At 33.7% G+C, this 16628-nt stretch overlaps 2 protein-coding genes across 4 annotated transcripts; one reads left to right on the top strand and one right to left on the bottom strand.

Annotated features, from left to right (window-relative positions):
- The first annotated feature begins 1025 nt into the window (after positions 1-1025).
- LOC107939018 (GDP-mannose transporter GONST3) lies at positions 1026-4453 on the top strand. 3 transcript variants are annotated; one of them, XM_041113803.1, is made up of 3 exons: positions 1036-1225; positions 2019-2041; positions 2946-4453. In XM_041113803.1, exons 2-3 carry the CDS (start codon positions 2024-2026, stop codon positions 4053-4055), a joined length of 1128 nt encoding a protein of 375 aa, XP_040969737.1. In that variant the 5' UTR covers positions 1036-1225; positions 2019-2023; the 3' UTR covers positions 4056-4453. The 3 variants fall into 3 exon arrangements, with proteins under 3 accessions (XP_016727793.2, XP_040969737.1, XP_016727794.2); XM_016872304.2 differs by lacking the exon at positions 2019-2041 and having other exon boundaries at positions 1026-1225; XM_016872305.2 differs by lacking the exon at positions 2019-2041 and having other exon boundaries at positions 2931-4453.
- Positions 4454-12066: 7613 nt separating this feature from the next.
- Positions 12067-15374, bottom strand: LOC107939005 (protein disulfide-isomerase). Its single transcript, XM_016872294.2, has 11 exons — positions 15067-15374; positions 14474-14504; positions 14089-14376; positions 13814-14002; positions 13605-13730; positions 13307-13444; positions 13100-13219; positions 12894-13011; positions 12697-12809; positions 12388-12588; positions 12067-12302 (listed from the first exon to the last, which is right to left on the bottom strand). The coding sequence occupies exons 1-10, from the start codon at positions 15240-15242 to the stop codon at positions 12400-12402; spliced, it is 1488 nt and encodes a 495-aa protein (XP_016727783.1). The 5' UTR covers positions 15243-15374; the 3' UTR covers positions 12067-12302; positions 12388-12399.
- Between the last annotated feature and the right edge of the window lie 1254 nt (positions 15375-16628).

Raw genomic sequence — 16628 nt, forward strand, 5'->3', positions numbered from 1 at the left:
GTACTGTGGTCGTTTTAGTCATTGAGAGTGTAGAGCTCGTTTGAAGAATCTGTGAGACAACGTAGTTCCGAGAGGGCGAGAATGTTGTAGGTAAGATAGATAAAGTGGTCGTGGCGGTTGGTAAGGAGGTTAAGGGAACAGGCTCGTGAAATATTGTTGAGAGTGGACTGTCATAAGTCATAACTGGTGAGGTCTTCGAGTGAGACGACTTTGTGGACTAGGTCATTGAGAGATCCAAATTGGTTCACTAAAATGATGATGGACGATGAGGGTTTGTAATTGTGGGTTGAGAATATGTAAAGCAAGTTTTATTTTGGTTTTAGCTTTCACCTTTTCTTTTTTCATAAACATAAAAAAGTTTTAACAAATGAAAAAGCAGAAAAAATACGTTAAAAGAGATGAGGAAGGGAGAAAAACAATAGGAGAAGTAAGAGAGAATGAAAAATAAAGAAAGAAAAAAGAAAAGTTAAAAGAACACAAAAGAGACTATTTTGATAGTTTACCCTAAATAAAATTTGACATACCAAATGTTGAAATAACTTTTCAACTAATTAAATTCTTAGAAGTGACTATTTTCTATCTTACCAAATGCTACCTAATGAATCTTAAAATTAAGTCAGCCAAAATTCTCTTTTCTTGTCTCCTCCTTAATTCCAAAAAGGCTCGATAATAAGAATTTTATACCTTCCAAAAAATACACATATACTGAGTAACTTAAAAAAATCATATATTAATAAATAACATATTGAGAGGGTTTGGTAAGGTTGAGCAAGAAAAGTTGAAAATCGATTTTAACTAAGGTGTTGTGACGGATTATAGAATGTAAGCTTAAAAAAAGTAGTCACTCGAAACCAAATAAAATTATGTTTTTTATTTAATATATATTTTATTCTAAATTGTTATGATATAAAATAAATATTTTATGATATTAAAAGTTGTTAAAAAATTATCAAATAATATTTAAAAGTTATAAAATAAAATAAATCTATAAAAATTCAAATCGTAGGGAAAAACTTAACTGAAATGTCATCTTAAAGATACCAAATCTGGGTTGGCTCTAATCTTTAACCAGCTTTCACATCACATCACCGTTTAAAATGAAAAAAGAAAACAAGTGAGAGTGAGATTAAAATTAAAAACCAATACAAGCAAGAAACAGTTTCGCAAGTAGCTACCAGTACTTCAAAGATCTACGCAGTGTATTCAACCTTTCTAATTTTCCCAGGTAAATAATTCTCTTTTATAAATCTCGATTTCCTCTTGCACTCCTATGTTCCACTGATCTGAAACTGTCATGCTCTTTCATTTTTATTGACCCATTGCATTACTCCACTTCACTTTGTTCTAAATTTTCTGATTTCCATCTGGGTTTTTATCTTCCCCTGTTTTTATTTTGTGGGTTTTTGTTGTAATCTGTCAATATATTATCAGAGCCATTCCAGCCCATAATCTTAAGCAAAGATGTTGTTTTTCGATTCTCAGACTTGTTTCTTTTGATGAAATATACAATGAAAGTGAAATTTGCTGCCTTTATTTCCTTATAAATCTACATTTTATTTGTGCAATCCCTTCTTTTTCCTTTTTCATTGGTACATGCCTAACTGCGGTACGGGGCTTTGGATTCCGTATGAAAGTATGGGATTTCCTTTTTAGATATAACCTTTTGCCCTAGGAGCTAGCTCTTGGGATGTGATTCTCCTAAGGTTATTATCAGTTGGAATTAGTGACATACACCATATTTCTCAGTTGCAATCATGCAGCAGGGTAGTGGTGCAGTGCTCTCAGGCCTAGAGCTGTTTGAGCACCGTGATTGAGGAGCATTGCAGATCGTTGTATGCCTAATGTTTGTTTCATTTATTTCTTATTTGTCTGCTTGAAACTTTTTTTCTTCGCATCAATTCTTAGCTTCAGTTGTTTCTATATTTTTTGTTTTCTGTTTGAACTTTGAAAGATTTTGATGTAGTTTATCGAAGAGTTCGATTTATTGACTTTTCTTGATCTGTTTATTCTTTCTGCAGAACCGATGTGTTGGAAATTTTGGGTAATTAAGAGATTCAGGCATTTAGCAGACATTTTACTTATCTAACTTGTGTGGGATTTAGGTGACAAGATTGAAAATTTAGTTAGGTAGTTATTTGGGTTTTGGTATTGTGAAATATTATTAGGTTCAAGTCTCAGTACCCAAAATTGTGGTTATCCTGCCCTTGCCATTCCTTGGTTCATCTGTACGAGGCTGCTCGTGGTAGTAGTAGAGTCATATATCTTTCTGTTTATATCTGAATATAGCCATGAGTCAACTGAGTGCTATATCTAATAGATGTGCTTTGGGAGCCTTAGTTTGCTTCAGGGTTGGCATTTTCTTGGGTTCTGGCTATTTATCTTGGACTTTAATCTTAAAAATTGTTTAGTTTAGATCATTATCAGTTTCTTAGTGCTTGTTTCCAAATTTGATGCATTCCATATTGGTTTTTATATTGATTTGTTTGTAGTCTTACTAATAACCACATTGCATTTGTCTCCAACTCTTTAACATTTTTATATTAAACGGTGATTCCCATGACTTGACCTTGTGTTGCTAATCCTTTTAGCTGAGAAGTTCCTTCTGTAGTTTGGTATCTGTCTAGAAAGCCACTTTTAAGTATTTATTTTATCAACAAAAGAGATTTGTTTGGCTGTGGATGAGTCTGATTGTTATTTTATAACCCAAAATGTTGCTCAATATGTTGCAATATTTCCTTTCTACTGCTTCCTTATAGAATGAAACTGATTTTTTATTTATGTTGATTTTAGACCTCAACTGGAGAAAAATATTACTTTTTATGCATGTTTATCTTGCAGCCAAGATAGGTGCATGCATATACAGGGCCTGTGAAATGCATGTATACACAATACGTGCTTGCTAATAGCTAGACCTAGTAATAAACTTGTAGTTGTTTTGTTTTTAGATGTCTAAGGATGTGGAGGATCCTGCTGACCGTGGTCCTGAAGTCTTGGTTCCCTCTGGTGATGCCCAAGAAACATGGTATAGTTGTGTACTAAAGCAAGTATCTGTCTATGGAGTGGCGGCAGGATACTGCATTTCAGCTTCTCTTCTCTCCATCATCAACAAATGGGCTGTAATGAAATTTCCTTATCCAGGGGCACTAACTGCTTTGCAGTATCTGACAAGCGCAGCTGGTGTAGTTCTCTGTGGATGGTTTAAGGTCCTAGAGCATGATCCACTTGACCTTCGGACCATGGGGCAGTTCCTACCTGCAGCCATTATATTTTATCTCTCTCTCTTTACCAACAGTGAGCTCCTCCTACATGCTAATGTTGACACTTTCATTGTCTTCCGATCAGCGGTTCCTATATTTGTTGCAATAGGAGAGACCCTTTACTTGAGCCAACCTTGGCCTTCATTGAAGACATGGATCTCATTAGGCACCATCTTTGGCGGCAGTGTCCTTTATGTTCTTACTGATTACCAGTTCACATTAACTGCCTATACTTGGGCTGCTGCATACTTGGTAAGTATGTCTATAGATTTTGTTTATATAAAGCATGTGGTAATGACTATTGGTCTAAATACATGGGGTCTTGTACTGTACAATAATCTTGAGGCTCTCCTATTGTTTCCTCTTGAGCTACTAATAATGGGAGAGTTGAAGAAAATAAAGCATGAAATCTCGGATGAGTCTGATTGGCACTCTTTTCAAGTGATTCTACCTGTGGGTTTATCATGTTTATTTGGGTTGGCCATATCTTTCTTTGGGTTCTCTTGCCGAAGGGCAATTTCTGCTACAGGGTTTACTGTTCTTGGTATAGTTAACAAGCTATTGACAGTTGTGATTAATTTGGTTATTTGGGACAAACATTCGACTTTCGTGGGGACTGTGGGGCTCTTGATTTGTATGCTAGGTGGTGTTATGTATCAGCAGTCGACAAGCTGTAAGCCCAAAGCTGTCAGTGAAGCTACAGTTCAAGAGACAGAGGAACAGCAGAATTTACTTGAAATGCAAAACAACTCACAAGCCAAGAACAATGAAAAAGAAGATACTAAGATAGAGAAGTGAAAGGGCCTAAAATATGAGCATTCTAGGCCTTATCCCATCTGCATATGGAAACCATTGTTTGATTTGGTATGGCTGATGAATTCTCATGGAAACAACAATCTCCATATGCACAAATACTTGCATTGAAGATTCAGGCTCAAGTCTTATACACCTATGGCGTTTCATCTGGTCGGTCTTCTATGCTCGAACTCGAATTTTTTTCTTTATCAGATTGATACATGATTTGTATTTCCCATCCAACAACCCGGGAGGACTGGATAGAACTTTAATTTCTTTTGTTTTATATTACTACCATAAACATTTTGGTTGACCCAATCAACTCATCATCTTATTGGTGCCTAAGGGCTAAGATTATATGTAGATATAAATGCATTTGTCAGATCATGGTTTAGCTTCTAGTCTTTGGTTTCAAGTTCCCTCCATTCATTCACTTTATTTGTTGTCTGTTACCACTTTTTGACTCTTCATATTTATACATAAATGTATTTTAGTTGTACCAATTGTTATGCATCATGTTCTTGTTCTTTGTATCGTCAATAACGAACATCAGATGTATGGTTTTGGTCTTTTAAGTAACTGTGAGACTTGAGCCCGTCCTTTTCTGTTTTTGTTTCCACCCTGATAACTGGAACCAAGACAAATCGTTACTTTGTATTCAAAATGGAAGAATGTAGCTTTTGAGTTGTTTTTCATTGCACTTGAAGAAGTCGTGGGCAAGCATCAACGGTGATGGAGTCATATTCCCATTTTCTGATTCCCAAAAGCTAACCTGGACTGGACTAGGGTGAGTGTTAGATACATGAGTAGGCTATATTGCTATTAGACTGGACTAGGGTGAGTGTTAGATACATCCACAACTTATGTCCAAATATAAGCCAGGAGTCTGGGTTCGGTAAGGACTCTTGTAAGTGTAGGATGTCTGGGGTTCAAATATGGGGAGACTCATTTTTGAGTAACTAAGCCTCAATGTATTTGTGGCTCTTCAAAGAAGATAACATGGTATTGTTGGTGTGGAGAGATGAGAATACTGGTCTGCCGGTTTTGACACCAGCAACTGTTAAGCTTCGCAAACTGAGGGCAGATGATGGTTTACAAATTACTTTGTGCAACTAGATTGTGGAAATTTGATGTTCCATTATCAGATTGAAGGTGCAATCCACCACTAATAGTTGGATGATGTTGCAATTAAAGTTGACAAAGCAAGTTGCTGTGGTTTATCCTATAAGATAAATATTGATACGAGTCACAAAAGCCCAAATTCTTGAAGGCGAGGCCCAATAAGCAAATTCTCAGCCCAATCAAGAAATCCACCCATACTTAGTTGAAAATCAGGCCAAATTATCAAAGTGGCCCAAGTTGTAAAGTTTTATTTTTATTTATTTATTTTATTTAGTTTAAATTTTTATATTCAGTCCAAGAGTCCCAAATAAAAGACCCTTGGCCGAATTTCCATATTAAAATAATTAGGAGTTTTTTTTAGTTTTAGTTTTAGTGTTCTAATTAAATTAGGAAAACATTTGAAAGGCCTATTTATATGGCTTGGCCAGCCACCCTACATTACATTACAATTACATTGAAAATTTCAGATTTGATTTGAGTGAAAATTCTCTTTGAGTTCTTCAAGGATTTTCTCTTGAGTTTTCTTTAGAAGTTGTTTTAACAATCTTTTTGATTGTGGGAGCCATCTTCAACCTTCTTCTTGCCATTGATATTCTTTGGAGGGGAGATTAGAGCCGTTTGAAGGGAGTTGTGAGATCTTTCGAGATTTCAAGGCTTCTTAGGACTTATCTTTTAATTTCTTACTGTCAATTCTTTCTTTATTTCTACTTGTGCTGAATCATTATCTAATCTATTTTCTGTTCTTATTGTGTTTTCAGCCTTTTTCTATCTTAAGGAATCAGCCCAAAAATCCCCAATTTCTAGGGTTTTTCCATACTCTTTTTGGGTGAAATTAGATTGTCGAAATTTGGGGAAAACTATCTTAGTGTTCAATTGGGCAGAATCACAATCTCCTTGAGGGTTTCAAGAACCCTAACACTTATTTCTATTCTCAATTTGATTCTTTGCTGATTTGGGGATTTTATTTCAGATCTGAAAATTCAAAAATCTAATCTTTTAATTTTCTGTTTCGTTTCAGATCTAATTGTTTAAGGGTTTTCGTAGGAGTTTCCCGTGACTTGGCAACTCGATCTTGGTCCGCGCGCAACCCCGTATCATTTGGTATCAGATTTTGGGCGTTTTGGGTGTTCTTGGTTGATTTCTAAACTGATCTCTATTTTTTAAATTACAAACAGCAGTTTTACCCAGAAAAATTTTCGAAAAAAATTTATTTGAGTGGGTAAACGTTTTCTGATTGATCTGAAATTTTACATACATATTTTTGGCACTGTTATTGAATATACAAAAATATTTCCCGCAAAAAAATAAGTCGAAAAAGTCAAAAAATTGAAAAAAGACGAAATCCAATAAAAAATTAAAAAAATATTCAGCGGGTTGAATTTGGTGCCCAAATTTTCCAGATCAAAAATTAAATATATAAGGACACTCCAGATTTAATTTCGTGATTTTTGGAGATCGGGAACACCTCGAACGAAGTTGTCAAGTTACTCCGCAGTTTTTCGGGTTTTCTGTTTTCAGCAATTTTTATTGATTCTTAGCTGTAGGTTTTCATTTGTTTACCTTTATTCTTCCTTTACGTTATCTAACACCTTCTTGTTTCTTGTGTTAGTAGGATTTAAACGTGTGCACAACTTCTTCCTCGGTGCAACACGAATCAATTGGTGTCTCGTCAGTTTTTGGCATCATAGTGCAAATTAGGATTCTTTGGTAGTTTGGTTCACACTCTCTAATTGGTTGATATAAACTCTGATAAAGAACTCACAAGATTGAATTCGACCTCATTGAGAATTTGAATTTTCTTTTTGAGTGATTAATGGTGAGGTTTGCTAACTTTTATTTTTGAGTGTTGAGTGTTTATTTTTTACAGGTTTTGAAGATGTCTAAAGGTGATAATAATGATGCACTTATGAAAGTCCAACAACAGTTAGATGGACATACTGCTGCAATCACACAAATAAATGCTACACTTCAAGCATTGAATACTACTTTGAATGAGATACGAGTGAATCAAAAACATCAATATCGAGATCCAATTAAGGAAGATAGGGATAACCAACCCCAAAGGCGCGGCCCTCGACGTGTCACTAGAATGGATGATGATTTTCATGATCGTGGACAATCATCTTTGGCAAAACCAAGGAGCGAGCAGCAACGAGAACATCTCTTTCATACTCGCTGCCATGTACAAGGTAAGCTTTGTAGAGTTATTATTGATGGTGAAAGTTGCTCGAACATAGCCAGCACGACGATGGTGGAAAAGCTTTGCTTAACCACTACCAAGCATCCACAACCTTATCAACTACAAGGGCTTAGCAACGAAGGCCAATTTAGGGTCACTCAACAAGTGCGCATTGCCTTTTCTATCGGTAAGTATCAAGACGAAGTTGTGTGCGACGTAATGCCTATTCAAGCCTGCCATTTGTTGCTAGGAGAACCATGGCAACTGGATCGAAAAGTCACTCACGATGGTCGTACCAATAGGTATTCTTTCAAGCATCAAGGAAAGAAACTTACCTTAGTGCCGCTCACTCCGGAACAAGTCCATGAGGACCAAATCAAACTGAGAAATTCTGTTAAAACAAGTGAGGAAAAAGAAAAAGAGAATGAAAAAGAGCAAAAAGAGATTGAGAGTGAAAAGGAATGTGAAACAGAAAAGAAAATTGAAAAAGAAGTTGAAGAAAGAAGAGAAAATGAGTTAGAAAAAGAAACAAAAGAAAAAGACGAGGAAAGGCTAGTGAGGAATGTTTCCACTAACCAAGATATGAATTTTTCTTGTGTTGCTACTTTTCAGGTTCCCGAAAGATCGAAAGATAACTTTCAACTTCAATACCTCTCAAATGAAAGACGCTTTCATACGATCAACTTAAGCAAAGATGAAATCACACTACATGATCCCGAAGGTAAGCGAGGTAAGGAAATTTTAGAAACCGAGTCCAGTGCAGATTTGAAAATTATTGATAAAACTTTTGGTGACTTAGTTCTTAAAAGATCCCATCATTTTGATCCGATTAATTGTTACTCTTCGATTGTGGTTGATAAAGTCATTACGAAAAGAAGCGTGATTTGTTATTCTCTTGATTTACCTTGTGTAAAATCCTTGAATTTGTCCAAATCTGTTTTGGAGAATAAGGTAACGAAATTTGCCAAATTTGTTTTCAATTTATATTCTTGCCTTAAACAGTTTATGTGGTTGTACATGAAGTTTGAGTTCCATTTGACAAAGGTTAACTCAACAACGGAGATTCGACTACACTATGCCCCCGATGAACGAAGGTTTGTTTCAAATGAAAAAGGTAAAATCGACCCTTATTCTTTTGCTTATCGAGGTAAGATGCTTGAAACCTTTGAAACACTTTTGTACTCCTCGGATAGTGATAAAGATCGTGTTGATGAACACTTAGATCGAAACATGCTTGACTGTCCTATTTTATTTATTGATGATCTATCTGTTTTGATGGTTGATAAAAAGATTCTTGTTTTTGATAATGCATGTGTGAGTGAATCTATAGACCGTCGATTAATGCATGGTATGATTATGCAACTCTGTGAACCATGTAAATCTTTTCAAATACCTACTTGTGACGATTATGTTTACCATTTGATTTATTACTCGCAATTTATTCATGGTTTGTGGGAACAATGTGAGACGACTGAATGCCTTAAAACATGTCCATCTTTGTTTCAAATATTTGACGAGGCAGTGGTGAGTAAATTAGATTGTTTGCATGGTAATCTGAATCTGTCCATTCACATGCGTTATACCTGTTCTGTTATGCTTATGATTGGACTACAAGCTTGTTTCCGTTGCTATTTACTATCTCATGGCTATTCTTTTCAGTGGACTCAATTGCCATTAGTCCCGTTCGATAGAGGAAAGTCGAGTTCATTTGATTTTTCAGATTCGAGGACGAATCTTTTTGAGGAAGGGGGGAATGATACGAGTCACAAAAGCCCAAATTCTTGAAGGCGAGGCCCAATAAGCAAATTCTCAGCCCAATCAAGAAATCCACCCATACTTAGTTGAAAATCAGGCCAAATTATCAAAGTGGCCCAAGTTGTAAAGTTTTATTTTTATTTATTTATTTTATTTAGTTTAAATTTTTATATTCAGTCCAAGAGTCCCAAATAAAAGACCCTTGGCCGAATTTCCATATTAAAATAATTAGGAGTTTTTTTTAGTTTTAGTTTTAGTGTTCTAATTAAATTAGGAAAACATTTGAAAGGCCTATTTATATGGCTTGGCCAGCCACCCTACATTACATTACAATTACATTGAAAATTTCAGATTTGATTTGAGTGAAAATTCTCTTTGAGTTCTTCAAGGATTTTCTCTTGAGTTTTCTTTAGAAGTTGTTTTAACAATCTTTTTGATTGTGGGAGCCATCTTCAACCTTCTTCTTGCCATTGATATTCTTTGGAGGGGAGATTAGAGCCGTTTGAAGGGAGTTGTGAGATCTTTCGAGATTTCAAGGCTTCTTAGGACTTATCTTTTAATTTCTTACTGTCAATTCTTTCTTTATTTCTACTTGTGCTGAATCATTATCTAATCTATTTTCTGTTCTTATTGTGTTTTCAGCCTTTTTCTATCTTAAGGAATCAGCCCAAAAATCCCCAATTTCTAGGGTTTTTCCATACTCTTTTTGGGTGAAATTAGATTGTCGAAATTTGGGGAAAACTATCTTAGTGTTCAATTGGGCAGAATCACAATCTCCTTGAGGGTTTCAAGAACCCTAACACTTATTTCTATTCTCAATTTGATTCTTTGCTGATTTGGGGATTTTATTTCAGATCTGAAAATTCAAAAATCTAATCTTTTAATTTTCTGTTTCGTTTCAGATCTAATTGTTTAAGGGTTTTCGTAGGAGTTTCCCGTGACTTGGCAACTCGATCTTGGTCCGCGCGCAACCCCGTATCAAATATTGTCATATTAGCATTAAAAATAAGCAAATTGATATGTAAACTATTTTACCAACATCATTGAAAAATGGTAATTTGATCTCTTTTACAAAATTAATAGTCAAATTTATCTAAAATAAAAATAAAAATCACATTAGAAAATTATATTTATTCATATTTTAAATTATTTATATGTTCATGCAATCAGTAAAAATTCTTCAACTTCACTTAAAAATCTCACATAACTTGTGGAATCCTTTATTTTTTTTAATATATTTAATTTTTTAATCTTTTTAAAGACTTACAGCTCATTTACAAGTTTTTATATGGGATAATTTTCTTTAAATGTAGCCAAAAGAAATTGAAAAAATGAAAATTATACTCATTTTCTTATTATAATACTTTAAAAAAAATTTATCACAAGTAATAAACTAAATTATTTTTTTTTCTAAGTTGAACGTTAAATATATCTAAAAAAAAAGCTTAACCCCAAAATTGGTATCTAAAATATCATGTTACAAGTGGTACTTGATTTTTTTTTCAAATTGGTATTTCTGATAGATTAATTGTCAAGTCTATTTTTTTAAAAAAATAACTAATTAAAATTTGACATATGGCAAAAAAGGACAAAATATCATTTCCTCTTTTATATATATATATTTCTTTGTTTAGAATCGGACCAATGGTTAAACAGGTTAGGATACCAGATCTTAATTTGATCAATTCTTCATGTTCGATCAAATAAATTATTAAAGATTCATAAAAATAAAAAATATTTAAAAATAGAGAAAATCAATTCAATTGTTTTAGCTTGGTTCAACTAGCCTATATCAGTTTGTAGGTTAATCGGTTTAACCCCTATCTTTGGATCGATACCTCAATCAATTCAATGGGGCGTTCCAATTTGATTTTAAAAACACTAGTTCTGATCGATGAAATAACTTTTTTAATCTTGTCAGGTCAAGTAAGCAAGCGAAGAAGTTCAAAAACAGAATTAATCGCTAGCATCTCGGCCTTATGAAAGTAAATTTTTAGCATTGTTGGTATTATCATACATTACAAAAAAATAAGAAAAAAAAACAGAAAAAAAATTAGAGATATATAATGTAAAAGAAAAAAGGAAAATGAAAGAATTAAAAAATATTTTTTTAAGTTTACATGACATGATAAATTATTATTGGTTGAAATTTTTTTAATGGATATGACATTTTGTGTAAAATGAGTAACAAAATAATAGTTTAGGTATCACTTATGATAAAAAAGTATTGATATAATGATAAATTTAGTCCTCAATGTTTATACATTTTCTATCAACTTGGCCCTTATTTTTTTTTTGGAGTTAAATTTAACTCTTAGCTTACAAAAAAGAATCAAACCGCCTTTTTATAGCAAAAATGATGTCTAAAACAATAATTTTTAAAATTGTTGGTGTGACAATTCGCATGCACATCTGTTAACATAAACATCATTTATTTTATATGTTGCGTCAAAAAATAATTCAAAAATTATAAAAATCAAAATAAAATGAAAATTTTAGGAAATAAAAAATTCATAAAATTGCAAAAAGAAAATTATCATAAAGTACAAGTGAATTATCATAGAGTCTGACATTTTAATTAGTATTCTTCTTAAAAAACATTTTTAGACTTTTTTTTTAAGAAAATTGATGGATTTTAATTTTTTTTAAAAAATTAAAGATTAAATTTAGCTAAAAAAATCTAAAGATCAAATTAATAACTTATGTAAAGTTAACATTGAGATTACACTAAAAAGATTTAGGTATCAAAATAGGAAAAATAATTAATTTGGGTTATGCTTTTATAAGATTTAAGGAAAAATAATAATTTAGATATAAGTCGATTTTTGAAGTTATTAAACATAGTTGATTTCTTTATTATTTTTAATATTAAGTGCACTATCAAATAATTATTATATCTCTATTACCATGTTTATATTATTAATTTTTTTCACGTCATTGAAGTCCAACAAGACATTATGCTAAACCAGAGAAGATCATTTTCATGTAAGTCGAATTTGTATTAGGCTACAGATCCTGCATTATTCATCGACACATGTTTTCATATTAAAAAAAGAAAAAAGAAAAAAAGAAAGCCGCTGCGGCTACAGTTAACAAAAAGAGGAGAGCAGGTTGGCAGATGAAGCATCATCCCTCAGTCAAAGTCCACAGTGGTTCTTTTATGAAACTGGGTATCTTTGTCTTTGCTCAAATCCCTGCCAAAACACAAACACCATTCAAAACTTGATACCCCCATTCACTTTTTTTTTTTTTTTAAGAAAATGTAAACAACAAACTTACACCCTGGCCTTTTCAGAGCTCATCTTTAAGCGACTCTTGATGGACAGGTTTGTCCCTGTTCTTTTTAATGAAGTCAACAATGTCTTCTTTGGTTCTATTACCCAAATATGGAGTAATATTTCCATTAGCTGATCTAAAGTAGACAGTTGGGTAACCTCTAACATCAAAGTTCTCATCCAATATATCATTTGAAGTTGCGTCCTGTAATGGTGAACAAGTTTGGTTTTAAACCATTTTCTATTATAAAAATATAGAATCTAAACTGAAATTGAAACCTTAGAAATTGAAAAATATACAATAAAAACTTACAAATTTTGCGATCAAAACATCGGCATCTTTTTCATAATGGACAGCAACTTCATCCAAGATTGGTGCCAATTTTTTGCAATGTCCACACCAAGGGGCATAAAACTCAAGCAGAACTGCAGAAATACAATTCCATACCAATTCTAAGCATTCATCATACGGGGGTAAAAAGCATAAAGCAAACTACTAAATAGACGCACCATTTTTCCCTGATTTGAAAACCATGTCTTGAAGGGTGTCAGCAACCACCACTTTCACTGGTTTATTGTTCTCCTTGGGAATAGGTTCAGACTTCACGTACGGTACAACTTTTCCTTCCTGCAGTTAACTTTGGTGAGCAAAACAGAATACAACCACTAAAGAGAATATCTCATTATGCTTGATAACCATCACCAAAATTCATTACCTTGAAATCCTTCACCCATGGTGCAATGTCATCAGCCTTCAAATTTGGTTTAAAATACTTCTTCCCATCATCACTCTGAATGATGATTAGAGGTACTTGGCTTTCTTCAACTCCAAAATACTATTTTCCATCCAACAGAAAAGTTTAGACTAAGGTAGCAATTAGCGAAGGCATTAAACATGTCGCCATTTTCGAGTAGAGACTAACCTGGAAGGCAGCTTGGCTAGCCTCAACATCTCCCAAAAGGAAACTAATGCCCTTTCCTTTGTATTGCTCCGCAACTTCACGATATTTTGATAGCAATGAATCAAATCCTTCAGTACTCAAGTCAGCAAACAACATAGCCTACCCAGATTCAGAAGTCATATTAGTAGACGAACTTAAAAGGATGAATAGAAATTTTTATATGGTAGTTTAGAAAACATGAATAAAGTTAGTACTCCAAGATAACGCTTTTTATGGAATGAATACCAGTCACACTCTAGTTTCTGACTTTTGAATTTACCTTAGCATTGGGACTGTTATAGAACTTCGCAACAAAGGGGTGATTGCTTGGGTCATTGTTAAACAGAGTCACAAGAGGAATGCTAGATTCTTCAATAAACTTCTCTAGAGCTTCCGGTTTAAAATCCTGTAAGCAATTAACTTCTGTAAAATAGCTAATCTTAAACAACAGAAACTTATAGATATAGATACATTCAATGAACCAGTTACCTTAAAGTCAACAACGAGTTCATCAAAAGGCTTGAAAAGTCTAACAAGAGGGCCAACAACTGATGATTCACCACGGGGAAGTTGTTTAGCATCCAAAGTATGACCAAAGTCATAATCAGAACGTAATTTCTCAGCGAGTGCCATATAGCTCTCAAACTCTTCCCCAGAAAATTTTGGGAACACCCCAACCTAGAAAAAAAACATGTATATACATATCAGCTAATCTTTGTGATGAAAACCCAATGAAACAAAAGAACAGAGAACAGAGAGCTTACAATTACTATCTTCTTGTCATCAATAAGGTTACTGGCATCTTCTGTTAATTTTATTTCAACAGAAGCAAGGCCACTTTGTTTCTTTAAATACTCTACAATACCATCAGCTTCACGTGGACCTTTGTATTCTTGAACATTCTTTCCTCCATTTCTCAAAATTTGAAGCGTAGGGTAGCCCTTGACATCATATTGGCTTGCTAAATCTTTGTTTGCTTCATCATCGGCATCAACTTTAGCTAGAAAGATTGGAGGATCATGTTTACTCAAAATGGATGCTGCTTTCTCATACTAGACAACAAACAAGAAGTTTAATCATTAGCAGCCATTTAAACGTATAAATTATCAAGAAAAATCAATGCTTTTCGGGGAATCTAATATTGTCTACCTCGGGAGCAAGATGCTTACAGTGCCCGCACCTAAGAGTACAAGGAAAGAAGATTATTTAGTCATAAGAAGGTAAACGACACTAACAAGGTATATCAGGAAAACAAAAAAAAAATGTAAATTGAAAAACAGGTAAAATCTCTCGCAACGGAAGCATTTCACTGCTAAATTAAAGAATAAGTGTACAGATCATATATCTGTAGGTTGTCAACTATGGATCATGTTTGCTTTACTTAGATAACAAAATAGGATTTTCATGCTAGTTACAAGAGAAAGTAGGATTTATGAAAATTTCTCGCTGCTTCAATAGTAAATGATTGTTTCCGTTTACGAGTTCAAATTATATATATATTTTATATAATCATTGCATGCACTTTAAGAACACAGATTAAAATAAAAAATCGTCCGCTAAACTCATTGCATGCACTTTAAGCTCAAATTGAAAATCATTTCCAAGAAAAAGAAATCATCAGAAAAACAATTATATCTAATTTAACATCACCATTTAAAAATTTATAAGACAAACTCCTTGAGTTCTAAATCGTCTACTAAACTCATTGCATGCACTTTAAGAACACAAATGAAAAAGCTTACCAAGGAGCGTAAAATTCGAGGACAATGAAATCGTGCTTGCTAACAGTGTCAGTAAAATTAGAGTGATCCAATGTCAAAACGAATTCTTTCGATTCACTGCTTTCTTCAGCAGAAATGGCCGATAAAGAGCATACAATTGCAGCCAAGGCAAACCAAACGCAAACACTTCTCGCCATTATCGCAAAGCTATAATATACCTTCACCTTTTTTTTTTTTTCTTCTTCTTTTGGTCCGTTCTGTCTCTTAGATTTACAGAGCTTTTAAGGAGTGATGATAGCAGTTTAAAAAGTGAATGACACACAAAAGGTAAGTTGCTAGATCGCGAGTACAGAGCTGAAATCATACTCGCTCTTGTGTGCGGCGATTTCCTACGTGGAGGGTTATTATTGGTTGAAGTTTGTCATTGTAAGCTGATTAGGAAAGTGATTGGTGATTTAAGGCAAGTATATCTGGGATTTAGTGCCTTCGGATTTTCGTGGGCTCAAGTAAGAAATGTGTGAGTGCGAACTCCGTGGCCAAATCAATAAAAACTTGCCACCTCATTTTTATTATATTTTTAATTGGCTTTACTATTTTTATGTTTAGGTGGTTTTGACCGCATTGGATACAAACGGCTACGTTCAGACATAGTATGTAATATAACCATATAAATGCCAATCCACCCCTAGGAGTCTTCGCCAAAGTTGAAACTATGGAATGAGATGTTTTAAGATTTATTTTCATTTAATTTTTAGGTTTCTTTTTAATATTTTGATTTTTATTTTGGGATTGTGTTTGGTGATGTATTATAATTAATTCAGATATACATTACTTATAATTACGTTTATAAACATTTTAAAAAATAACATTATTTTTTTTTTGTGAAAAAAAGAACAAAGTAAGATAAAATTATATGAGATGTTCAGAAGGAACAAAGATACTCCCTTTGTCAGACTTAAGGAAATCTAACACTTCATCTAGAGGGGATTCAAACAGATGTAAATCCTCCTTTCTTCCAAAAGCAGTTTGGCAATGTATTCTACACAATGGTTATCCTCCCTGGGAATGTATCTTAAAATCCAATGACTTTCTTGGAACAAGATTCGGTATATTCTCCTGATCAAAGCGGAAGTTGAGCTCTTCGAACTGTTATCATGAATAGCTTTGACAACTTCCAAGCTATTTGAATAAATAATCACGTTGTTATAGCCTTTGCGTTGGATGGGTCTTAAACCATCCAGAATGCCCCAGAGTTCTGCATCAAAAATCTAGTAGTTTCCTAAGAATCTGTTATAACCCATCACCTAGTTACCAGTGCCATTTCATACCACTCCTCCAGCAGCTGCTCTTCCTGAAGTTTTTTGAACAGCACAATCAATATTGAAAAAGATCTAATCCTTGGAAGAAAGCTCCTCATGGGATAAAGCTATACTATCACTCAAGCCTTCTCCGGAAGTCAAAGACGAATGCTTGGCCCAACACATTGAAACTTTAATGATCTCACTAGAGCTCCATGATTTCCTTTGAAAAATAAAGAGATTGCGATTCTTCCATAGTCTCTAAGCTAATAATCCGAAGAGACA

This window comes from Gossypium hirsutum, chromosome A01, assembly GCF_007990345.1.
Source record: "Gossypium hirsutum isolate 1008001.06 chromosome A01, Gossypium_hirsutum_v2.1, whole genome shotgun sequence".
In the NCBI taxonomy this organism is placed as follows: Eukaryota; Viridiplantae; Streptophyta; class Magnoliopsida; order Malvales; family Malvaceae; genus Gossypium; species Gossypium hirsutum.